The 27,125-nt window shown below is 42.2% G+C and overlaps 1 protein-coding gene across 1 annotated transcript; it reads right to left on the bottom strand.

Annotated features, from left to right (window-relative positions):
* Positions 1-350: 350 nt before the first annotated feature.
* Positions 351-27,125, bottom strand: cntn6 (contactin 6). Its single transcript, XM_030778395.1, has 22 exons — positions 27,065-27,125; positions 24,526-24,652; positions 24,244-24,419; positions 23,545-23,640; positions 18,769-18,972; positions 17,951-18,053; positions 16,796-16,980; positions 15,824-15,966; positions 15,456-15,585; positions 14,562-14,712; positions 10,842-10,969; positions 9,913-10,085; positions 8,696-8,813; positions 8,091-8,249; positions 7,500-7,649; positions 6,259-6,329; positions 5,385-5,619; positions 4,981-5,096; positions 4,004-4,187; positions 2,820-2,932; positions 634-802; positions 351-445 (listed from the first exon to the last, which is right to left on the bottom strand). The coding sequence occupies exons 1-22, from the start codon at positions 27,123-27,125 to the stop codon at positions 351-353; spliced, it is 3,087 nt and encodes a 1,028-aa protein (XP_030634255.1).

Here is a 27,125-nt window from a genome sequence, read left to right as displayed (position 1 = left end):
AAGACAGTTCTACACTAATTTAGAACTGAAAACTATAAGAAAACAAAATTTACCTATTTGAGTAACGCCTGCCCTTCGAAAATCTACATATGCACAAAGACATGAAATTGCTTAACATTCTGGTAAAGAAAAAAAAAAACCGAACAAACAAACAAACTGTAAGGCGATGCAGTTTTGTCAACATTCTAGATCATTTTCACAACAAATAACTGAAATATTTCCATATTTCCACGTATTAAATATTTCACGTACCTTTACAAAATAAAAGAAAGAAAGAAAGAAAGAAAGAAAGAAAGAACATGTTTTTGCAGTCTCAGCTAAATGCGGAACGCAGACAACCTTCAAAAGTTCTATAAAAACAACGATGACACTATAAAAAACACCACAGGCTGAAGGAACAGTGTCTTGCTCAAATCTGAGCCAGAATCTGCCTTTGAATTGAGACCTGAAACAAAACAAAAAAACACACACAGAGCAATATAAAACAGGACAGAAGATACAGACGATATAAGAACTCGAGGAAAACTGCATACAGTCACTTGTATTCCGGTCTCTTTTGTCACATGGTACAGAGTGTGTAACTGAAGACATTCACAGTGAATATGGTGGAGAATAGAGAGAATAGAGTCTTACTGGACATCTTTGGTATTCTGATTGGATGACTGCTGCTCCCATCTCCTCCATCACTCAGGGCTTTGATCTGGATGAGGTAGTCTTCTCCAGCAGGCAGCTGCAACTCCACTGATGTCCTGTTAGTCTCCACCACGCTGCTCTTCCTGTGCCAATTCTGACGGTATACAACCTAAAGAAAGAAACAGAGAAAGAGAGAGAGAGAGAGAGAGACAGAGTGAGAGAGAGCAAGAGATAGAACGAGAGAGTGAGAGAGAGCAAGAGATAGAGACAGGCAGACAGCTAGCTGTAGGGATGAGCACAAGCTGACATATCGTAACACTCGGTAGAAGCGCGTAGAATATTAAAAAACAAAAAAAACAAAACAGAGGACTTGTAACGCTAAGCTAACCAAGTACTCCACTGTAGCTTTGCATATTAACATCGCTGCAGCTAGTGAGTACCACTGCGAACATATTAAAAGAATTTTTCATAATCAATGGATTATCCCTTTAAAGAAGACATGATCAAAATTCATAAGGGCGAATGAGGAAAATGAATAAAGATTTTGTCACTGATTTTGTCGGCAGACATATGAAAGAATATGAATAACACCGTAAGTCATTACAAACGAAAATAATAAGTCATTTCGAAGTGTTTTCAGGCTGACAATGCAAACAACTATTAATATCTTGATGCGACTGCATAGCCAGGGAATTTTCAGTTATTGATTGCCTCATTCAACAGGCTCTCCGTCGAGAATTGGCATGAATTGCAAATGAGAATGTGTGGAGCTGCAGCGTAGCCTGTGTAGTCAAGCAAAAGGAGGCCTAGGATAGCCCAGAGACTCCATCAACAGAGACATCCAGCTGCTTCTCCACCCACCCCCACCCCCCCCCCCCCCCCCCCCCCAAGTCCCGCGCATCTGAGAGACCGCCGCCTGCAATTAGTCCAACAAACTCAGCCAGCGAAATGAATTCTTTAAAAAGAAAGCAGGTTATTTTCATGATCTGTAATCCTCTGGTGGGTCTCTCTCTCTCTCTCTCTCTCTCTCTCTCTCTCTCTCTCTCGCTCTCTCTCTCTCTCTGTGCTGCTCAGGACATACTGGATAAAAAGAAAAGAAAAAGGAAAATCGCTGATGCTCTTTAGACACAACTAGACTTTTTTTTTCCCTCTGTACTGTCTGGTTTTCTCTGAAAGACAAAAAAAAAAATACATTTAAATAAGATAAATAAGACTCAAATTTGCATGGCTCTTTTCCACGACCCTCTGCCTGTGCAGGCATTCTTTACAGTTAAAAGAGGGATCCGGATTTTGAAAATTGGATTAGATTAAAGCGGGAGAGAAAAAAAAATTCCATATGGGTTTTTATTAAGGATAACTACATTATAAGGGAACGCTTAATCAGCCAGGCAACCAAGATTAAGCGGAATAGTTGCGTTTTCCCTTCCACTTTGCCCATCTGTTCGCTGTTAACTTTTCATAAGACCGCTGCCTCTTGCTAGCGTAGATGGTAGTTACATCTGAGAGTTCAGCAAAACATTCCAATTAATCTTTAATAAAAGCACTACGTGTATTTTAAAACTCCCAATACCAATTTTTTGGTCTTGTCCCCTTGATTTGGCAAAGAGGAGAGAATGGACTATTACTGTGCCCTCAAACACAAACGTTTGAGTCACTAGAACGAAGACTGAACAAACCGTTGGAAACCGACTGAACATCAAATAATGTTGGATGGAAAACGAAGCACAGAGCAAATATTATGGGGACCTAGCAATGTGTCAGCCAACAGCTACATCTTTTGCAGGGGCATTGTAAGTTTACCAGACACTGTGAGCTGTGTGACATACATTGCTTTGACAGTAACGCGCCGAGGTTTACATTCATAACATGTACGTAACTAGACTAGCATCACTAAATGTAAAAGGTTTGAATTCTATGTAATCCTGTCTGTAAAGCTCAAATCAGTTCATATTTCCATATTTGTTTGAGTCAAATCCTGAAGTTATCAGTAGAGCTGTAGTTACAAAGAGTTGTGGATCCACAGTAGAGGGTGTGCAAATGTTTTTGTTGGTGCATCTGTGGTATTAGTGAACAAGCCAACGGCTGAACAACAGCTTCACCTTACTATGCTGACGTAACCAATTTTAACTCTGTTCTTCGCCGTATTCTAAAAACACAGCGCACAATAGCATTTGAATGCTCCTTACCTTGTATCCCGTGACCTCTGATTCATTTTCCAAAGCCTTCACGTGTTCCCAGTTGAGAACAATCTTTGAGTTTGTCAAATTCCATTCAATGTTGCCTGGAGGCTGACTTGGAGCTGAAAGATATCAACCAAAACAATGATACCCTCTCAATATCTTTATCTCTACAATAACTGCATGCTTCTCCCACTTGAGTCTGCTGTTAACAACCACTAAAGATGATAGATGATTTAGGTGCTCTGATCGGTTTGGGGAGGGGGGGGGGGGTAGAAATAAACTGCTTACAGTTAAAGTGCACACTTTCCTTTTTTTTTGTTTTGTTTTGTTTTTTTTTTTGTTCTTTTTGTTCATTTTCATTCATCGTCCGTTCATTTGAAAGATGAATACGGTAGAAATTGGAGAGTATTTTTACAGTGAGCTGAAGGCTGCACTCTTTTCAGCTGAAGCTATTAGGAGGGTGCGTAACATAGTTGCAATCATTCAGTTATTACGTAGAGAACGCCCCATATAAAAGACTATCAACAATTACCCCCATATAAAAGACTATCAACAATTAGCAATCTAAGCCAGCTGAAGAAATGAAAGTGAGAGCACTTCATTTTCTGCCTCCTTTAATTGCTCCCTGGCTCTATTAGCCGGAATTAGCACAAATACTTTCTCCATTGAGATGTCATAGTTTATCTGATCAGAATTTGTCTCTCTCTTTCTCTCTCTCTCTCGCTCTCTGTTAAATGCCCTTGTTTTCTTCTGCTTTATTGGAATCAGATTATCAGCCCACTTAAGCTTCCTGGGTTTTTAAATGCATCTCCAGTCTTTCCCATGGTGCTAGTAGGGCTTGGCGTTGGCAGACCAGAGCCTCTCAGCTAAAACCACACGCTCTTCCCACAGCCGCTCCTGTGGATGACACCACAGACTGAGGAAGGGAGAGAGGAGCTGATGGAGATGAATTTTGTTGGAAATGCATCCACAAAAATGTGTGTGTGTGTGTGTGTGTGTGTGTGTGAGGGAGAGCTAGGCAGTGTTTATGTGTATGTATGTGTGTGTGTGTATGTGTGTGTATGTAGGAAAGACAGATAGGCAGGGTGTATGTGTGTGGGTGTGTGTGTGTGTGTGTGTGTGTCTGTGTATGTAGGAAAGGCAGATAGGCAGGGTGTATGTGTGTGTGTGTGTGTGCGTGTAAAACTCACGTGGTTTCTTGGTGGTGATGTTGACGGGGACACTGGAAGGTCCGGGCCCAGCGCTGTTTAAAGCTCGGACAGACACCAGATAAACTGTGCTCCCTTTCAGTCCCGTGATATTAGCTGCTCTGCCCGTCACCCTTAACTTCTCTGCATCGCTCTCCGCCGCCCCCCCCTCCTCCCACCACATGACCTGTACCAGACGCAGCAAAGTCAGTACACACACACATAAACACACACACACACATACACACACACACACATAAACACAGAGAGAGAGACAGAGGCTGCACACCACATCAGGACATCCTACACACTTATTGCTGTTGATTTGAACACTCTTTCTAACAACCAGAGGCTAAGAATGACCTTACACCTCTCACCCTGAGAGGTCAAGCTGGTTGTGGTAAAGCCTGGGTCACACAGAGAGAGAGAGAGAGAGAGAGAGAGAGAGAGGGAGAGAGAGGAGAGAAATAAAGAAAGAGAGAGAGAGATCGTGAGACAATGGGTTAAACTCCTCAGGGTTTTGGCCAGGATGAGGGACGACCTCAACGCTGAAATGTTTGTTGGCGGGGGGGGCGGGGGGGGGGGGGGGGGGGGGGGGGGGGGTAGCGAGGGGGGGTGGGTGGGGGGTTGGGGGGTGGTCACGTTTGATGTATGATATTCTCCCATCTGAAGGGTGATTTATACAAGCTCAGACACAGCCAGGGTATTTGGCTCCTTGGGAAAACCATACAGCTGTGAACATGGCTCCTCATTCGAGAGATTAGATCATGAAAAATGTGCCCAGGAAATCAAAGGCCCTTGTGCCACACAGGAAATTTCACACCTTGCCATCAGCACTTTTCATTAATGCATACATTACAGGGCTGATTGAGGTGATACAACGAGAGCTCCGCTCCGCCATCGTTTTCGAGCTGTTTTTTTTTTTTTTTTCCGCTCTTCTCAAACTCCACAAGCGACTGACGTGTTTATTAGGTTTTCACCTCGTAGCCGGTTATTTTTCCTTTCGACTCCTTCCAAGGGATGGGCTCCCAGAAAACCTCCATTTCAGACGCTGACAGGGTTCGTGCCCACACTCGAGATGGGGCTACAGAGGGCTCTGTGAAGGGTTTGATGACAGTGATAAGAGTCGAGAAAACAAAACAAGAGGGTGAAAGAAAGAAGGAAAAACAACGCTGAAAGACAGACGAATTGAATCCCTCAATAAAAATCTCTGAAGTAATGGTTTATCCAAACAAACATGGGAGTTTTTTTGTTTTTTTCTTTTAAATAACAGGATATTTCTAGAAAAGACAATGAGCATGAGGCAGCTAATTTTCCTTTTATCACACAATTAGAAACGAGAGGATAGTAAAAAAAAAAAAAACCAATCCTTCTATTTGCTTACCTTCATCGGCAGAATATGCAATGACTACAGGAGTGAAGGGGCCTTCTCCAATGTTATTGTAAATGCCAACTTTCACCTCAAACGGGGAGAGCGGGGGGATGCTCTCATTTTTAAAGACGTATCTGGAAGCTTCCGCAGAGGCCAATACAGTCTGGATCCAGGTCGTAGTGCCAAGAGGACGAAACGCGACCACATATCCAAACCCGGCTCCGTTCTGCAGTTCTTCAGGAACGGGCTGAGAGAACAAGGCAATTATATTAACTATCTATAAACCGTCAAAAGTGTACGCCAATGCACCGAGTGTCAAATAAATAAAGAAAGAAAGAAGCTCAGAAGATGTCCATCACGTCTTATGGTATTTGAATTTCAAACATGTGATCCTCATATGCTCATATATATATATATATATATATATATATATAGCCTTAAGATGAGACTGGTCCTGACAACTCAGGGTACTTAACTGTCAATCACACATCAGTCTCCCCGCCCTCAGACTCTGCATCCTCACCCAAAAAGAAAAACAAAACACGCAAACACCCACTACTTACAGTCGCATCATTTTTCTCTGGTAAATAATGTGGTTTTTGAATAATTGTGACGTACGCACACACACACACGCACACACGCACACACATGCAGAACAGATCTGTTCTTCATTATGTCTTCATCATGACTGATGTATCGAGGGATCACGTCTAGTGGAATGAAAACCAGAAGATGACAGCTCTGCTTATAATTAAAAAGGCCTCGCCTTTTCCAGCGTTACCACTGCGGAGGATTCTGTCAAAAAACTAAGCTTATGTCAATAGATTGATTAGAGGAATGTCTCTCGGAATGAAGACAACTGCAGTACAGTGAGTGATCTCCTCACCTCCCACGAAATGACAAGTTCTCCACGGCTTCCTCCTCCTCCACTCACTTTAGCAGGAATAACCTCGGGCACTTTGGAGCCACAGCAATACAGAAATAAAAAAAAGAAAAAAAACAAAGACAAAACAAAAAAACACAATGGGTTCAGTAAAGGGGGGGTGGGAGGGGGAAGGAGGGGTTTACTTATCAAGATCAAGGCAAGGACAACTCATCTTTTCACACTCTTGGAAACTGAGACCTCGTTAACACAGCGCAGGCAACATTTGGGTCGGGTTCAAATTAGCACAAAATGATACTATGTGTTTCCAAGTTTGCGTAGCAACCATTTTACGTAGCAACCCATTCTCCAGCTGAGTTTGAAAGGTGATACCATTGTAAGCAGGAAAAGACAAGTGCACAGTGCCTGTTCTTACTGTTACCCTACGTAGAGAGAAAGTCCTGAGAAAGTCGTTTAGGCTATGGGTCATGTGAACAAGTGATTTAAACATGCATATCGAAAAATTCCCTTAAAATAAACATTTGCAACACAACGTTTTACAGGAGTCTTGAGTGTCCCTTTGATCGTCTGTTGACGTGGGTATAAATGATCACAACAGGGTCTCCACCTTCACTGACGCCCGTATGATTTTTATGCAATCCAATCACATGCATGTGTATTTGTGTCTGCAGGATTTCTTCTTGCTGCGTCCAACTTAAGCTCTTTAAACTGATAATTGATTCTTACAAAAAAAAAGTAATACATAGTATGTGAAAAAGAGAATGAGGGAAATGGACTGTGAAAATGGTGAAATCTGTTAATGCAGGGGTGTTTAAACTAGGAAAAAAAAAAAAAAAGAGATTCTGAATGCTCATCTGCTTGGACTCAGTTCATTTCTGCTAGCAGCTACGTTTCCCCATCTATTATTACGAGAAACGGGGAAATATAAGCAAAAACAAACACCGCAGAGCTCCGTCGCTCCTCTTAATTAAGAGAAGATGAGGGGGAATTCCTCCTCTGGTGTCAGTCAGATCACTGTGTGTTTGATTTGTATCTTAATTGTGTGGAAATTATTTAGCTATCAGAAGATTCGCAGTGAGGCCCATGATTGACATAAAACAATGGGTCTGGATTTCCCATGACTAAAATCCATCAAGAGAAGCGCTGAGAGTAAATTAAACTAATTATGGAGTTAAATTACATTTTCGCTGCGGGCTCGAAGGGTGTTAAGTCACGGCAGCATCAGAGAGAGACGATGACTGTACCTGCTGCTTTGGTGCGAACAGGTTTGGATGACCCGCTGGGCTCTCCTATGCCCACACCGTTCACCGCCACCACCCTGAACGCGTACTCCACCCAGGGGTTCAAATCTACCACTGTTGCATGTAACATCTGTCCAGGCACAGAATCAGGCACTAGGATTAAAGAAATTACCAATTGAGATTCACCATCCGCACACTTTCATAAATAAAAAAAATACATAAATGCCAAACATCAAATACTAAAAAAAAAAAATAAATAAATAAATAATAATAATGATAATAAAAAATATGAATATTTGTTACAGACACCAAAAGTCTGTTCTGTTTTCAGAGATTACCTTTGAATGAATGATTACGCTACAACAGCTGACGGTTGATTTGCCAAAAATAAATAAATAAATAAAAATCACATAAAGATTCTACAGACTGAACACATGTAGCTGTTTGTTTGTTTGTTTGTTTGTTTGTTTTATCATTTATGTTAGTTGTGTTCTGTCACGCTCTTTTAATAAGGCTACTACAGGTCTCAGCGGAAATAGCGTTGTTATACTGACTCTTATACTCTAGTCTCAGTAGGAGCTGGAGGCACTTTACCTGTTTTGACTGCCTGCCAGCCAATAGAGTATGCAGTCTTTGCCTGCACTATGTACCGTGTGATAGGACTGTGGTTATCAGTGCCTGGAGCCCAGGAGAGCTGAGCGCGGGTGTCTGTGATGTCATCCACTCTCACACTCTCAGGAGCCCCAGGGGGGCCTGGTGACATCAGTACCAGAGAAAAAGAGACAGAGAGAGAGAGAGAGAGAATGATAATTACACAGACTCTGAAAAACTAACGCTGTATGTTATCAGTTGATAGGGTAGAGCAAGGTTACAAGGTTGCAAAGTTACAAGGTATCTCGCAAAGAATATCAAGTCCTTTTTCGAGAAAAGCCAGACGCTTAACGTTCAACAAGCCAAAGTCTGTATCTTCGACTCGACGACGGAAATACAAGAGGGCTCCAGAGAACACAAAGCTTAAAAATTACAGCTTTAATACGCTGATTTACAGATATTCACCGAACCATTATTTTAACTTTGAAATTGCTGGATGAAATAGAAATAGCCCTGTATTGTGAGAGCCTCTTTTTAATTTATCATTTGATGAATGCGGAGGTAACTGCGGAATACCAAGTAGCCTTCACCTTGAAAGATATGCCTACCTCTCACAATGAGGTCCGCTGCCGCGGAAACGCTGTCGACCTCTGTGTGCACCATACAGACGTATTTTCCTGAATGTTTCAGCTGGATATTTCGGATCATGAGGTCCCCCGCAGACCCCTGCGAACAAAGAGTTTAAAACGTAATTCACGGGCAGTGAAACATCCTGCGGTCGCGTCTAACGCGGTCGTTTTCTCTTAATTTTTCAACTTTGCAGGGGGGGAAAAAAAACTATCATCAAATTCCAGTGGATCAGGGCAATCTTTATCATGTCACTTTTCTGTCAGTGCAAATAATTCTTAATGGTGTTAAGCTAAGCTGTGGAAAAGCACCGCAAGGCAAGGCGGAGAGAGAGAGTTCTCAATACTGCAAGCCTTGCCGTTTCAGCTATTTCTAACGTTATGCTCTTGGTGGGGTGTTTTCTCCACATCTGAAAGTGAAAACCGAGTCCATAAACTTCAGGACAGATGTGGTAAGAGGCCTCTGGCTTAGACAGTCCTGTTTGAGAAACAGGGAAAACGTGTCAATCAACGTAAGAGGACAGGTCAAAGCCACTCTTTGTTTTGTTTTTTTTGTTTGCTCGAACGAGTGAGTTAAGTCAGCACACTCCAGAAGGCAAGATTTCAGCCCCTTTTTTTTTTTTGCCGAGTGGCTGCCTGACAAAGAGAAGTCGCTCTGGCTGATTTGCTGTCTCTCCATTGCATTCAGCTGAATTACTCTGTGATTTTAGGGGGGCTCTGTGAATAGGATGAACTTGACGTTGAAGAAGAAGTATCTACGCTGTAGATATGTTTCACAGATACACTTCGGCTTTAAGTCAGAGTTAAAACCCTATGATCAGACAGATTTGGGCCGCTCAAACCGCTCTTCCCGTAGGAATGACGCCAACTGTGGTGTAGCCGTCTACATAATTTACTGAATTTTTCATGCATCGCGAGGATCTGCTCCATACCATTACCAGTTCTGACAGTTCTCAGCATAAACTGTATGGAGAAAAATTTTGTCTGGCCTTTCGTCTGGCCTTCACAACTCCCCCTCCTCCTCCTTCTCCTCATCCTCCTCCTCCAAAAAAAGAAAAATCTAACAAAAAACAGTTACCCATGATAACTTTAACCTAACAACAGAAAGCTCTAGGGCATGCGCCTGGAGTTGCATCAACCCCGACTGCTGTCCAGCGGGAGGTGCATCAGAAATATCTAATCGCACCTCCGTGACGTACCCCTCCGATCATTTCAAAGTGATCGTGCCTGCTGAAATCCACCAGTTTCCCATTAAAGAACCACTTAAAGATGGGATCCAGGGTGGAGTCTCTGGACACCTGACACGGCAGCACCACGCTCTCTCCCACTGTGGCATCCATGCTCAGCGGGGGGATGGTAATCTTCGTGGGCTCTGTGGCAAAACGAAGGAAACGCAAAGCAAATGATCCAAAAACACAATTCAGATCTGGTTTCTTATTAGTAATGGATATTACACGAAGATGATCTTGGGAACTAAGATCAAGGCTGTAAGTGTGGAACGGCAAAGAATTGCATTTGATGCTTTTGGAGAAACCCAATCCCTGTTGTGTTGAACCTAATGTTTAATTCAGAAGAGAGTGTTCAGTACACACATTTCTGACATTATGCGCTCTGATGCAATGACCTTAAACAGCTTCGCTCACAGTGCGTTTCAACACCCCCCCCCCCCCCCCACACACACACACACGAAATTAAATATATGTGTTGTGAAACGATGTTTTATTGATACGGTACTGGGACTAAATAATTCAACTTTATCCACACACACTAGAAAAAACATGCATATGTATAATGTCAGTTATTAAAAAAAGAGTGCAAAAACAGCAAGACCAGCACATTTTTAATTGAGCGTGCACTGTATGATTTGAAGAAGGAACAAGAAAATTCCTCCTGTAGGGGCCCTAGATGGGAAAGGATCAGCTTCACACTACTGGCTACCCAATAACTCACAGCTGACAAAATGCAGGATGAGTTATGCTCCTGTCAAACCAGCAGGAAAATAAAACAACTATATATTTCATTATCAATTTCATGCTTGGGTTAGTTTTTTTTTTTCCCTACCCTCTGTCTCTCACCCAACAAGGTTTAAACTCCTCACTTTGAAAGATTGCGGAATCTTTCCTTGTACCTTTGACCACCAGGGTTCCGGAACTGCTGGACGTTCCGAAAGGATTCCGAGCCACGCACGTGTACCTGCCCTCGTCGGACTTGCTAATGTTGGTAATCCTTAGTGTCCCATCCTCTGATATGGACCACCTTTGGAAAGGAAATGACAGACGATTACTAGCAATCACTAATGAGTTCAATATGAACCAGTAGGTTGTTGATATACAAACATCTCCCAAGATATGCCCTTCTGTATTGTGATAATTTGACTTGATGAGGAGTTTCATTGTTTGAACATGCTGCGAGGACAGATTTGGGTTTTCCAGCTAAGTGCGAGCTACCAACATACTGTGACTACCTATGCCCTGCAAACAAGCTGAAACATTAAGTCAGTACTGTAAATAATATAAAGTCTGTTACTACGGTCATTCCCAAAAAAAGAAAGAAAGAAAGAAAGAAACAAACAAACAAAACAAAAAAATTTCATTCTCTTGGAGCAGTTCGCCCCCTGGCCTTCATAAAGATACCAACACAGTGACATCCTTATTACTGAGCCACGTAAATGACAAAAGAAAAATAAGACAGTAATAACACAATGAACCATACTATTTACACACAACCAAGGGGCATGCTTGGTAGAGCCTGACTGTCTTTAGCGTACTATGTGTACAAGCTATGAAAAAATTTAACAAGAGCAGGTAAACATCCATATTATGAATTGATTAAGGAGGGGAAAATGCCTTATTAATTGGTGTTATGATAACCTATATGATGTATTGTGTACATTTCATTGGTGTTGTTTTAACATGAGCAGGTGTCTGTTGTGAGGGCTTAAGTCCACATAAAAATTTTCCCATTGAAATGAATTGTAATTACAATTTGGACTTATGAGAGTTTGCCTTATAAGGTGCATCTCAGGAACGCACTATACCCATAAGTAAGAGGGAAGACTGTATTTTAAGCACAAACACAAACACACACACACACACACACACACAAAGGACAAGGACTCAATTTCTAAAATTCTCACATAACACTAAAAAAATCTGTATTCTTAAACAGAGACTATGTACTCAGAAATTCACAGGTGTGAGAAAGTAATTCAGCAAAGCAGTGCAATGCCACTGGGAAGAGATCAGACAATTCGATTAATTTATAAGCAACTCTGTCTCTCTCTCTCTCTCTCTCTCTCTCTCTCTCTCTCTCACACACACACACACACACACGCACACACACGCACGCACGCACGCAGGCAGGCACAGGGTCTTCTTGAGACGCTGAATCTGAAGCATTTCTTTAATGATGTAAGAGCTGAGCAATTCTAATTCTTATTTCACACGTTCCGCAATCACTGACAATACGCTTAGACTCCACTCTCCGGCTCCACATTACCAGTGAAGTGAAAAGTCATTTGTCCGTCAAACTGTGTTTTCTTTTAGCATCTATGTACCTGTCGCCGAGGAGAAAAGAGAGGACTTCCCAGCACAGTAATCACCTCATGTCAAGCAGGACATATCTACAGCACAGGTGACCAACTCCTGATGACTCAAAAGAACAAATATGTACATTAACGGGACAATACGACTAGAAAGAATAGAAGGATAGGAGAAAGAGGAGAGAAAAACAGAGAGACAGACAGAGAGAGAGAGACAGACAGAGAAAGAGAGACAGACGGGGGCAAGAGAGAGAGGGAGAGAGAGAGTGAGAGAGAGAGAGAGAGAGAGAGAGAGAGAGAGAGAGAGAGAGAGAGAGAATGATTCACCCCAAACCAAATCCCATACCCGTGGCCTTATCATTATACAACACGTGGGAGATGTTATCAACACTAAAGCCATTTCCAAAAGGATATGGAAACAGATATGAATATAGAGCTATGGCACTTGTTGAAAGCTGGTTGGGTTAGGGCAAATCTGGGGATTTTAAGGAATAAAATGGAAAACCATATGAACGAGATTCTGAACAGATAGGTGATTTATCTCTCCACGCAACAGAATGGCACCATTGCCAGCTGAGAAAGGTGTTCTTTTTCTGTCTCTGTGTATCTGACATTTTCATAATCCGTTGGTTTGAAGTTTTTACATAGGTTTTACATATTCAGGTTAATAAAAATGTTGTTTTGTGACATTGAGACTGGTCTACGTCAGCTGGCTAATTTCTTGAAGACATGATGGAAAAATGAAAAGGAAAAAAAAAAAAACAAAAGCGGTCAACCAATAAATAAAGCAGGCAACTCTGTGACCTTCTCATTCATTAAATCAAACACAAGCGCTGTGATCTTACGAGCTTCGAAATCAAACCATTTCCACTGACGCTTTTTAAAATAAATATGTATTCACCACGCCTGGGCTGCCACTCTAGCGAGCGCACGTCTGGCGCAAGCTGTTTTGTGCTGATTTATTGACTAAAATATCAAACGGTGAGTGATCGAGGAACGCTGACTACATGACCTGCGGGGCAATGAGCTGCAAAAACAAACAACAACGTGAAGAACTATCTGCTCGATACAGAAACTTCTGTCCCTGGCCCTGGATCACATTTGTATTCTCGTCAAGACTTAGCTGCCGTGTAATCACTTTCTTCTTCTCCTTCTCCCAACCCCTCCCTCCCTCCCCCCCCCGCCGCCCTATGGAATATGATAACTAATCAATGCTCCTCCTTGTGCGTTGGGGCAGACCCAGTGAATTACGGAAAGACTATGGAAATGTGGCAAGGCTTATCGATTTAAACCAAACCCCAAAACGCAAGAGAAAAGAGAGGACGAGAACAGCAACAGTATCGAGGCACTCCTGTTTGCACCTCGCCCGACACAGCTGTGGAACCAAAATTAAAAAAAAAACAAAAAAAAACAAAAAACAGAACAAGCTCTAGCATATGCCTAGCTTTAAGAGAGAAGCTGGATTAGACAGTGTGATGGTGAAAACAGACTCTTCGCACTCCCTCTCTCTCTCTCCCTCTCTCTCTCTCTCTCTCTCTCTCTCTCTCTCTCTCTATATATATATATATATATATATGCCTCTCTCTCTCTCTGTCTGTCTCTGTCTCTCTCACACACACACACACACACACATTGTGCAATCATACAGTGCCTCCGAGGCCATGGACTACATCAGTGAGTCATCCTATCCATGACCCCTCTTTTCCAGATGGACCACTGCGGGCAGAACGTATCCTGATTGGCTGATTGGTCCTCCCTGTCCAATCTGGGAGATTATACATTCTCTATTAATGCCACCTGTTCTGCCATGCCCAAGTGAGGGAGAATCTGCCCCTGGTAAACCCATGGGCGAGAAGCAGGTCCAGGAGTGAATTAATTACCCTTCCACTAAGCACTCGTTCATGCGTGAAAAAGCCAGAATGAGGAACACTCTTGGTTTTAAACCCACAACATCTGTGCAGGACAAGCCGACTGGAATAATCAGAGGGACCTCGTTAACAGCAGCAATTACAACCAAAATCGGAATACCTAGAATGATATTCTGAAATGTCAGGGGGAAAAAAAAAAAAAAGCCGCCTTTTTTTTTTGTTGTTGTTGAACCAAGAAAATATTCAGTTCAGCAGGGAGTTGCTGACATAGGCAGCTGCCTGAAAAATGTCTCCCTGGTGACCGCAACTCTTCACTGCATGGCCTTTTACTTAGATAAACTACAATACCCAGGAGTCTCCAAGGCCAAAAGGAAAGTGAAAAAAAAAAAAAAAAAAAATCATAAGACAACACCACCGAGCGCCGAGCACCGTTCCATACCTCTTGTTATCTTTAAGGATCTCGTTCCCTTTTCTCCAGGTAAAGGAGGCGCGCGGGGACGCGTGCGGACGACACTCGATCATCACCTCGCCCCCTCTCTGAATCAGCGTGGACTTCTTCACCGGGCTCTTAGAGAAGTCAGGGGGAGAGGCTGGAAGACGACACAGGCTTCAGGCTTCATTAACGATTCATTACGGCAGAGGGTTCAGACACAGGACAGCGTCTTCCAGAGGGTGCCATGAACATTTTCCCTTGGCTACGATCAATAGAGCTGAGACTTTGGACGAGAGTCTGGACTAATCTTTAGGCTGTACTTTTTAAGGGTGAGAATCCCGTGACGGCTTGCAGAGGATACTTGTGTAAGTTCTTGTGTGGTGACACAGAAAAGCCACATTGAGACTAAAAAGGTCAGTAGAATGCCCTCTTGTGCATGCTAATGGAAGTACACAGGACCTATGACACGAGACTTGTAGAATAATGTCTACTAACTTGAATTGAAATGACTGTTTTGCATTTATAATTCATGCCTGGCTGACCTTATCATCTAAAAAAGAAAAAAATGAAAAAAAAAAAACCCTTTTAAGCGGTGTTGTAAGAACTTCTTAAGACTGGCTTAAAGTTTTTTAATTACCAAAGTAGAGTTCTGTTGTATGTATTAGATGAGCTACATGATTCAAGCAATGCCATGAAGATTCATCTGTGATTCACAGTGCATCTTCCACTTTATTTCAGATGCTTTCTTAAATTAAGATTAAGTACGCTAAAAGCATCCCAAGGTGGATACAGAATAAAATCTAGTGCTGCACCAGGTCTTAATTGTTGTCTAGGAGACCAGTCCAAAGTGTCTAATCTCTTAGAAGAAGCATGCCCGGGAGTTAAAACGAATTCACTTACCCACGACTTTCAGCTCGGCGCTGGCGTAAATGGCTCCGTACTCATTCCTTGCCAAACACTGATACATCCCAGAATCCAACAGGTCGATATTAGAGATGATTAACTTTCCCCCGTCAACCTGAATTCTGCCCTGGTGTTGAAACAGCAGCATCGACATTGAAGAATATCAATTAGTCAACCAGCATCATAATTTATGAATATTTAACATCTTACATGTAATGCATATGTTTAAACAGTCCATATTATGTCATGTCAGTGACATATATATTGAATATCTATAATTAAATAACCGTAACCAAAGAAAACAGTTAGCAAACGAGGCTAAAAACACTGGAGCGAATTCAGATGGATGATGTTTGTCTTCTTACCTCTGAGACTATGGGTTCTCCGTTTTTCAGCCATCTGTAAACAGGCTTGGGTTTACCATTAGCTTTGCACTCCCAAATCAGCTGTCCATCAATAGCCATGTGTGCATCTTTCGGTGTGTGCACCCAGTGTAAGTGTTCAACATCTATAGGTTAAAAGATCATTCACCAGAATCTGCCAATCAATACCAACTCTGACACAAAATATTTCTACAACCAGAAAACATATCTGGAAACAGACAACTGCCTGTACAATAAGGGCAAAGACTATCACAGCCTTATAAGTAATTTTAGCATTCTGAAACCAGTCCTGACATTTGTTTTCAAAGCTATCTTGTTTTTTTTCTCTCTCTCTCTTTCAGTGTATAGCAAGCTAATAGCAGATTTCACCATGGTGAGCAAAAAACTTGTTCCCTCAAAAGCCACGAAATGAATGACGGTTAATGGGTACGAAACAATTTCAGATTATCCTGTGTGTATAATGCCCTATCTTTAGTGTTCACAAGATTTTTTTATTTTTTCTTCTTCGTTAAAACAGTTATTCTAATTAGCATTGCTTCGCTAACTAAGTGACAATGAAGTGATTCATTCATTTACAGGTTATTTGTCAGTTTCTGCTTGTAATGCTGCCTGTGACACATAACTGAAATTTCACTTAATTGACTCTTTCCAATGTGGCGGCGAACAAAAAACAAAAAAAAAAAAAAAAAGAAAGAAAGAAAAAAAAGAGAAACAGCCAAGCAGACTTACTGAAAGCAAAACAACAACAACAATAACACATCCACACACGCGCACGCACGCACACACACACGCGCACACACACACACACAAAAACAGCTTGCACAAATCAACACCAAACTTCTCATTATTTTAACTGTTGTTTTGTTTTGTATCTGCTAAAGAACGCTTTACCATGTCCCATTGCCTCTAGCTACAATCATCCTTCCTCACTCCTGCTTATGGTTTTGACCTTACTATTAAATATGAGCTGTCCTCTTGCGACGTTCCTTCCTCTGGAGTTCTCCGCAACGCACTCGTAGAAGCCGGCGTCCTCCGGCCGGAAATACGGGATCTCCAGCACACCGTTGGCGTGATTGATTTTCATCTTGCCAGGGAAGGGAGTGCCGCCTGCTCTCCGCCAGGAGATGGAAGGCACTGGACTGAAGCAAGTCAAAGCAGAAAGGTCACATGAGCCCCAGGTCCCTTACCCCCCACCCACTTAATCAGTTTAAGACATGACCACAACCTGCTAGGAAAGGAAAGTGAAATGTCCAACAGTAATTCTCAAAGTTACTGAAGTTAAAGGAAGTCGGTCTCCGCATAGTTCCGTAAATGTGCCGTACTAAGACCAGAACTAATGGATTAATGACTAATTAACATGGAAATACAAGCATTTTTTTTTTCTATTCCCAACAGCATCCTTGGCTTCCCATTTTCATTACACAGAGGTCAGAGGTAAGCCGTTTCGACGTATGAAAATGTATTTATTTATTTAGTTTGGCGTTGTCATTCGCTTAGGCCGTGACCAAATTGTTCCAGCTGGTGTCTGATTGAACGAAAGCTAACACCCTGTTCGACTTGGCTGAATGCGGCCCCAACTTTTCTGTTTGTCCATATCAAAAACAATATTTATAGTCTTATTATTATTGATCAGTCTCTGCTTTGGGGAGATAAGAAATTAAATTATTTCCTGAGGCGTCTTATTTTAGGTTGGAGAGCGTCTGAATAACCCTGCTGAACAGTGAAAACAATACGCCTTGGCTTTCCGCGGCTTGTCTAACTCACGTTTACGTGTCTTGCAGCAAAATCAAAAAGCCTCTAAAGGTTTAACACTCTTCTCTATATCCAACCACCTCCTGTCAGGTTACGTATAGATTATCCAATAGCACAATCTATAACAGGACCTTTGGATCCCACTTTAGATCCATTTTTTGTAATGATAAATGTCCCCCATTGCCTGTTTCACCAGCTGAATTGCCATAAGATTAAACCTCCCTGCACACTTCAATGACATTTCTCTTAATTAACACACCAAGATATACTATGTGCCAAGCACACTATTTCCCAGGGACCTACATAATTCTCCAGAGAAGAGAATAAGTTTGCATTTCATGCAAAACTGAGACCTACTTTCCTAAGGCAAAACACTCCAGCTTCACTGATGTTCCTTTGGCCACCTCGATAGTCTCCTGAAACTGGACTTCAATCTTTGGCTCATATTCTCCCATCACGGCTGTGCACGAGAAAAAAAGATCACTCAAAAGAAAGCAAAACATAAATACAGGTGCATCCTCACTGTCAGTGCACGATGAATATTAGATTTGGATGATTTCACACATATTGCGCGATGATGGAATTTTTGTTTTAGGTTTGTGTCATGAGGATGCATATAACTCTAACATTCATGGTTCTTCAGAGTTCAACAGCCTGTCTGTGATGAGATGCACTGCAGTGAAGACAAACAAAGGGTGAGTGACAGAGTTAGATAGTGTATGTGTAAATGTGACCGTGTGTATGTGTGTGTGTGTGTGTATGTCTGTATATGTGTGTGTGTGTGTGTGTGAGAGAGGTGGGAGGAGAGAGAGAGGGAGTAAGTGTGTCATGGTCCCTCTCTTCCACTCTCTCTTTCTCTCTTTTTCTCTGTGGATGTGTAAATGTGTCTTCCCATGCAGAGTGTGAGCTGTTCCTCAAGCAGCTGTGAACACACACACACACACACACACAGTTGTGCTCAGCTGAGAGCCTGTGAATACACAGGCGCCAAGGCTCAGAGCAAAGGCAAAACAAACAGCGTCACGCTCAAGCCATCTGATTTATCTCTTCAGTGTTTCTCACACACACACACACACACACACACACACACACACATCCACACCAGCGAGGGCTTACTGCACAGAAAAAAAAAAAAGAAAAAACCCAGCCAACGGCAAACGGCAGCAGAATCTCACCGTCCCTTCGCAGAATGACCGGGGTTGGGGAGCTGTACACAGTGACATTGGTCATCACGTTCCTAACCACACACGTGTAGTTGCCAACGTCTGACGGCTCCACCTTAGCGATGTACAGGTTCCCGGTCCGCTGAGACACAAAACGACGGTTATCCCGCACCAAAACACTGGGCCGACCGTTGAATATCCACGAGTACTTTATCTCTGGAAGAGAAAAAGAAAAAAAAAAATGACAGATTTATATTTCGGTAAAACGAACTGAAAGGCAACACTAATACAAACTCATCAAACCAGCTATATTTTAATGAGCTTAATGTGTTCCACAATTAAGTAAGAGCTCTACTTTACTCTTTGTATTGTATTTAAAGTGTGTGGGATATTGGTTACATTACTGTTGTTGATTTATTACCATCTGATTCATTAATGTCTGATAATTATCGCTATTACTGTGAATAATTTGCCGCAGTAATCCACTCAATGAACGAATGACATCTGTACGGACTGTAAGTTCAAATCTGTAATTATCACAAAGCAAAGCACATTTTCTCAGTAGCACAGCTCGCTTGTGACATAAGAAGAAAAAAAAAAAAGGCAGACGCAGATTCAATCTAGTGACATTTGACAGTAATGATCAAAGACAGAAGATACCACTGTGATGACAACATATATATAATAAAGAAAAAAAAGTGAATGATGGTAAAATAAAGGAACCAGTATCAAATAAGGTAGGAGTTTTATCATTCCTACCAAAAGAAAGCTAGTAGCAGTGAATTACGACACAGGCTGCTGGGCTTACGACAGAATAATGAGAGGAAAAGGTAGACGTCTCTGAGTCATAACCTCTGCTAGTGTCTGGTGAGATTCACTCTATCTACAGTTAGAAAGCATAGTTATTACAACAGCTGAATTATAAGCTACAACATGCCAAACGCAGCGGAGAGAAAGACCGGTTGTGCTTTCTCACTCTCCAGACAATGGCGCAGGGCTCTTGTCTTTTCTGGCAAGGAGAGCAAAGCAAGACTCCAAATTAACTGGAGGAGTACAACTACAATGTCTGGCGGTACTCGAGTGTTGTGATATACAACACATTAACCAAAGAATCAGTAGTGGTTCTAGCTTTTATGGCGCCCTGGGTGAACCCCCCCCCCCCCCCCCCCCCAGGAAAAAAAAAGAAAAAAAAAGGGCACCCTTCTGCACTAACTGTAATTTTTATTCTTAACGATTTCGCACAAACCAGAATAAAACGCAACAATATGTCTGTGAAACTATATATTCGTAGTATTATGAATGAATTGTAGTTTATTTGGTAGCATTTTGTTGTGAGACTGATTTTCCTAAATGCTTTAGTACTGTACAAAGTTGGAGGTGCGCTATTTGATAGTCTTCCCTATGTTATGGGACCTTTTGGAACAGCTATGATTGGCTCTTGAGATTTGAACCCACTTGCATATTATCAAACCCCTTACACAGTACCACACTACTGAATGTATAAGTGAGCGTTTGCTTTAGGAGCTAGGAAGCATTTGTTGATTTGCATTAAGAATGCATAACATGCAATCGTGGTGGTGTTCCACACTCTGTGGTTGGATATTATGTTGATTTCTGCATCTGTGCGCACACAAACGACGCCGCAGCAGAGCGCGACATCTAACGGGGGTCTTTTACTTTGTAAAAATTAATTTTACAGTTCCACCGCATCCAAATCTTTCTGACGTTTCTTTCTTACCGCGCCGTATATCTCGGATGTGACAGAGGAGAAATCCTTTTGCATCTTCTCCTCTCCTCTGAATGTGACTGATTTCAAACAGGTGTTAGTTCTTTGCATTTCCTTTGTTAATGTGGATGTGGGACCGTGGTGCTCACTATGGGCTTTGATCATGGTAAGGGGTCGCCCTAAGAGTTGTCAGGCCTCCCTCAGGCAAATGGCTTTTCTGACACTACTTAACGTGGACTTCCAGCCCTCCTGCGGCGAGGGCACTCTGGATGTGGTTGTTCTGTACCCTACAGGAAAAAAAAAGGTGCTCTGTACCTCTATAGAGAGAGAGGTTCCTCTGTGATCTTAGAGATGCCGCGAAACAGTTATACTGCAGGAGCGCATTATTGAGTATGACAACAAATGGAGGAAAAAAAAAAAAAAATCTCGAGGAGAAAGCTAACAATATGCATAGAGAAAAACAGCAGAGTCACCTGGGTATAGATGACAGCAGATGGTACTTGAGTCGTTTCGCAAAAGAAAAGAATCTTCGTATTTGCATACCTTTCATAAAATAAATATCAGATTTAAAAAAAAAAAAAAAACCTACATGGCTTTTCTCTACAGAGATTAATCTTTAGCAAGAGGTGTAAAATTAATCCGCTGACATCAGAAAATATCCTGTTGTCAGACGTAGTAAGATCATAATCAACCGACAGCCTCTCGTGTTGACTGCGTTCCATCCAACGTGCCAACTGTTCGGTGGGCTCTCTGAGGTTTTCTGCCATATGTCTAACATTTTTGCTGCGTGTCTTACAGGAGTTTTATTCATAATATCACTGCGTATTGAGTCTTGCTGAATTATTAAGTACATATAGCGAGGTGTACTCAGAGGCTATGAACTGCTCTCGCTATTAACCTATAACTCAATCAATTATGAACCAGAATGGCCATGTAATTTTATGGTGTAGTTTCAAAATTTTCTGAAATGTCCTCCTTTTAAATCACTTTGCAAAGAGAGCCAACGTAAAAGCGAAACAGGCCCTTAGCTGACAGATCAAACTGACAGATCTCCTCTGATCGCAGGCAGTAACGCGAAACTTCAGAGACGTTATCGAGATCTGGACCGTGTCCTCTTTCGTCCTGACAGGCCTTCTCATTGTCACTCTCCTTAATGAGGCAGAGAGGAGCGCAGAGCGTAGGGGTTTGACTCCCATCAGTATAAAATGAAGAGAATGTTTATTAAAGGGCTGGGCGAGAGGAGGAGGGGAGGGGGGCTGATAAGAACTTCCCTGTGATCAGAAAGACATTGTGTCCTAAAGCCACTCCTTGGTTGCACCAAAGTCCCTTCCGCTATCAGAAAGAAAGCAGAGAATAAAAAGCTGTCAGGCAGGGTGGTAGACGTCTTGTGATTAGGGAATATCGCTGAGTGTTCTGGGTAAAAGGGCTCTGGTCTCTCGGCAACAGAGGCCAGTCATCTTAAGCCCTCTGACAGATTCTAACGCCGAGCATGCCTCATTTCCGAGAACTGTGAATTGATTTCTAGACGGAGCTTTGAACCCGACAATAAACCCATCTTTGCTCTATTCATGATATGCAAACACATTAAACAGCCGAGAATGTGTACAGAATAATACGGCAGGGAAATGTTTTGCTTTTTCTCTGCATCTAAACTTGTATAGATAGGCTCACCCCAGGACGCTGCAATAGGTCAAAGTGTGTATTTACATTGATCTCCATAGACATGAGACCTCCAGTAACATTAAGCAGTTTAACATTAATTAAAAGAGCCATGGTAGGTTAGCTTATAGCCACACTAAAGATGAGAATACAGTATATGCCTACGTAGCGGCACATGTATCTGGTACCTTAGAGCCGTTGAGTCCAAACTGCAGAAAATTCTATATATAGTACCTAAATCCGATGGATAACATATCCATATGAAAGAGTCCCTAAGCTTATGGAATGAGGCAGATAGGTGGTGGAATGTCAAGGTGTGTGTGTATGTGTGTGTGTGTGTATGTGTGTGTGTGTGTGTGTGTGTGTGTTGGAGGGGGGGGGGGGTGCGAAAGGCCGCGGGGCGCGGTGCTTACGGCCATCGATTGAGCCGGAGCAGCGGAGGGAGATCTGGGGTGCTGTAGTGGCGTGAAATCGTGCTGGTGGTGTGGAGAGCAGGCAGGAGAGGGGGGGCACTTTGAGGCCTTGCTAATCAGCAGCACACAGGCATCAGGCTGTCTCTTAGCTGAACGTGGAGGAGGAGGGGGGGGAGGATAAAAGTCCCCTCTTAGAAGCAGCCCCCCACCCCACACCCCCCAACCTTCAACACACGCACACACATACACACACATACACACAGGGCTCTTTATTACCCGCCAATCCCCCTGCCTTCGCTTAAGAAAATAACCTTTTCAAATGACTGCAAGGGCACAAGTCGCATTAGGGGGTGGGGGAATAAGCAAAATGCCATGAGGTGGATAGGAGCATTGGAGGTGCTCTGGGACTCAGGAATAGGAGAAACGAGGAGCGTGTATATGCTTAGGATTATTGATAGAATGAGACAGAGAGAGAGAGAGAGAGAGAAAAAAAGCCCCACCATCTAAATGTTTGTAACATCAGCGTACCAAAATCGGATGAGCTGTGCATACGGAGTTCTGTGTGAACAGCTCTGCCTTCGGGATTTTCCATGTTCATCTCAAATTTAGAAAGTTCTAGTTATCCAAGGTGTATTTGCGTAGTAATTCCCGTTCAAAACGATACACACACACACACACACACACACACACACACACACATTTTGAGCTACGGCAAAGCCTTCAACCCAATTCTATTCAATGTTGAAAGCAGAGTGTTCTGTTTTAAGATGTATTCGCACGTTTCATCCTGAATGGTCAAGAGGTTGATGAGAGATTAATTGTGATTGTACAAGAGATGACTCACCACAAATCTGTCAAAAAAAAAAAAAGAGCTTTTAAAAAGATCCGCAAATGCAAAAAAATGGAGCATGAACAGAGAGCAGCTGCGATATTAAGAATGTATTTATGAACATATATACACACGTAAATAAATGCACAAGGTCACTGTACCTCCAAAATGGGGAGGAGGGCCGCACAGCAGAACGACGGCCTGGCCCTCCCTCACCGACACGGCGTTCCTGGCCTTAGCGGTGAAATTCTGCAGATCTGGAGGTGGACACAAACCAAAGGATCCTGCCCATTGCATTTCATAAAACGCTGTCATTTTACTAGGGGGGTGACAATCAGTTCTGAAAACCTTTGGAAATGCCACCCTAATACCAAGAAGAGGCCAAGCAAATATCATCTGCTAGGCAGACAATGCCATTACAGTCATCAAAAACATTCAGGCTAAGATATTTTTCTAAACCTCTCAAGCAGCACTTAGCCTACAGGCCCCACAAAGTACAAATGAGTGACCCTTTTTTACTTAAAAAAAAAAAAAATAATAGTAATTTCTTAAATATTAAATGTTAAAAGAGCTGAGATGATTGTCCTTTGATTTCACTATTCATTGTTTTAATTGGTATCTTAAATCTTATGGCTCTTAAATTTCATACACAGATTGAAAGGATTTTTCTCCCTCACAATAGTCGTGTACAAATAACCCTCTGCATGACTTAATCGCTTGCGTTAAAAATCAAAATTGCAATCCGAATCATAACTGATATTATTTAATCATCCACATTTCATTTGAATTTCAGCAAGATCTTGTTACTCAGAAAAAAAAAAAAAAAAAAAAAACGTACTGAGGAAATGCTTGTAACTCACATGCAAACTGCACTTTAGCTTCACGGCTGAGGATGGTTCCAAAGGCATTGGTGGCAATGCACTGGTAAATTCCCCCGTGTTGGGTGGCGTCTGGATTATTAATCAACAAATTCCCCTCCACGAGGCTGTAGTTATAATCTCTGTCGATATCCAGGTCCCCTCCATTAAATTTCCACCTGGGGAAGAGAGCGACTTGTTAAAACCACAATCATTCGTCCAAGCACCAAAAACAGTTTCAGTCAAGAGGCCAAAGACAGCAAGATAAACTGAAATTGTGCTTACCTATAATGTGGTGTTGGATTCCCTTTGGCTTTGCAGTTGATAAATATTCTGTTGTCTTCGGTGCTCAAAGGGAAGATACTGTCGCTGGGTTCTTGAGTAAAGACAGGACCATGCTGAATAGCCCTCTCTGTAAGAACAGAATGTGAACAGGTTTGAGCGTAGGCCATGTCTGAAGTGAAACTGGATCATATCTGAATGTGGTGTGAAAATGTGAGCAGTATATTTACAGCTCATTTATTGCTTAAAAATATGTGTCAATTTCTTTTAACGGAGCTATCATTCTATGCTTGTTAGTTTGGCTTGATTCTCAGCACACCAGGATGAGGCCGGCAGAAACAGCTTATATTTTGCCTCAAATCATCAAATTGATGTCAAGATGCCACCCCTTTTTTGGCAAGCCTCTGGCATGGATGGCAGTGTAGTCAGCGCCGTGGGTTTTTTTTGTTGTTGTTGTTGTATTTTTTTTTTTTTTTTGGTGAACGTCTGCCAAAACGCCAATCCATGGGAGTAATTACCCCATGTTGAGGTAATTACTCTCATGAAATGTATCGCTTCCTAAATGGATAAACACGCCCTTGGAACAACAACCGGCTCCTTCGTAGTAACTGAGTGGGTTTTTTTCTGGCCGTAATTCCTCCTCGTTCGCTTTTTCACCTCTCTCTCTCTCTCTCTCTTTCTTTCTCTCTAGGCACGAGATTCTTTTTTACAGGTCTCTAACCTTGACGAGGACAGAGAGAAGTACTCCCTCCTGCATCATCTGCCTAATGACAATGGCACAGCTATTTGCCTAGGGTAAGGCCCTCCCTTATCTATCTGTGTGAGAACCAGAGGATTTTCTGCATCTTTATATGTCCTTTAAATGAAGTGAATTAATGATCCATTTTCCAGCTGGGCCTTGCAGCGTGGGAAATGTAGTCTTTCGCATGATGGTGGACCGCAGAGAAGAGATCTGCAGTCACATACTGTCTCCTCAGTATCCAATGACATTCAGAACATGCTCTGGTTGATGAGCTTAGAACCAAAGCACCTACGACTGGCTGGCTCTGAGGACTTCATGTAACATTTACACTAATCTGTACCAGAATCAAATAGTTTTGACATTTGGTCTCCGAAGACTTTCGAAAGAAAACGGAAAGAAAAGACGCTACGAATTGTGCGCCGTTGTCAAGGGACGTAACATGCGTAGAGGAGAGTGCTATTTGCCGGAGTCTACACAGCACTACCTAAGCACCTGGGTCGAAAAATAACAGAGCTAAGGGAGAGGGGAAGGGGGACCCTGGCTGACTGACCTGACAGGGGAACACATGCCAAGTTCGATCCTGTGGACTAATAGCCACGCTTGGGAAAGTATAGCAGGGCTGGGATACTTACCCTGAATCTCAGATGCAGAGCACACCTCTGCATAGTGATACTCGAGAACAGGATTTCTTTTTTTTTTATTATTGACTTAGCTATATCATTTGTTGGCCTTGGCTAGAACAACGAAAGGAGTGAAAATCGGAATAATTCATGAACGAATGAGTTCATTTGAGCTACAATCACTTGCAAATTAGTTATTGGTTCAATTATTATGCCTTGCAGCATCTTAGAGGCTTCTGTCCATGCTTGGCAACATGGTGTCGTATAGCCTCTTAAAAGCAGATATATAAAAAGCAGAACTTGCAAAAAACAAAGTGGAGCTCAGATCAGGCTGGTCTTTAGAGATTTGAATCTGTATGTTAGACACGAGTCTTTGGGTGGTTTTATGGCTGTATGTTGTGGAGCTGGGCTTTGCACTGTCTTTCTTAAACAAACACAAACAGCACAGGGCGCTCGGGTTCTCTTCTTCCAAAAAAAAACCAACAACAACAAAAAAAAACACAAACACAAACACAAACAAAAACAGTCTGAATAACAAGCTTGGAAGCCCCCATGGCTGGAATACCAAACGCCCAGACTGTCCAACGTGGTGACTGTACTTCTACATTGATAGCGGGGCACTGACATGAAATGTAATAGTTTTGAATAGCTTAAATACAACACCTGCCATTCCAGATTGTTCTCCATGGCAGTAGGCAACTCTTGGTAGCTGAACAAGGAATGCAGACTATTTATGTCCCAATTTTTCTTTCATCTGTGATGTGCACAAATTTCAGGGCCTTTATTATTATTATTTTTATTTATTTTTTTTTGTCAGTGAAGAAGGTTAATGTCAATGGTTATTCAATTTCAGCGATTTAAAATGTCGGAAAGCCACGAAGAACAAAAAACACGAGTCTAGTGTGCTAATTATGAAAAAAAAAGAAGGGAAAAAAAGGAAAAGAAAAAAAAAAAAAGAAACACTTGAGGTTTGGAAACTTCGTGACGGGGATAAATTTAAAAATTCCATGTGATGACAACCACCCTGCTGAGGTAACCACTGGAGAATCAACATAGGGTTCTTTTTGAAGAGGCGAGGAAATGAAAAGACAGAGAGACATGAAAAGATACGAAGGTTCCTAGTGTGGAGGCGATGCAGATCAGGTGTGGTATCAAAGACAACTTTGGGGGGATAGCGTACCTGCGAGGCAGTCTTTGAGTGACAGCAGGATTAAGAGTTCCCATGGCAACAACATCTTCAT

The sequence above is a fragment of the Chanos chanos genome, chromosome 6, assembly GCF_902362185.1.
Source record: "Chanos chanos chromosome 6, fChaCha1.1, whole genome shotgun sequence".
Lineage (NCBI taxonomy): Eukaryota > Metazoa > Chordata > Actinopteri > Gonorynchiformes > Chanidae > Chanos > Chanos chanos.
Note: the sequence above shows the minus strand (reverse complement) of the source record. Positions and strands in the feature narration are given on the sequence as shown.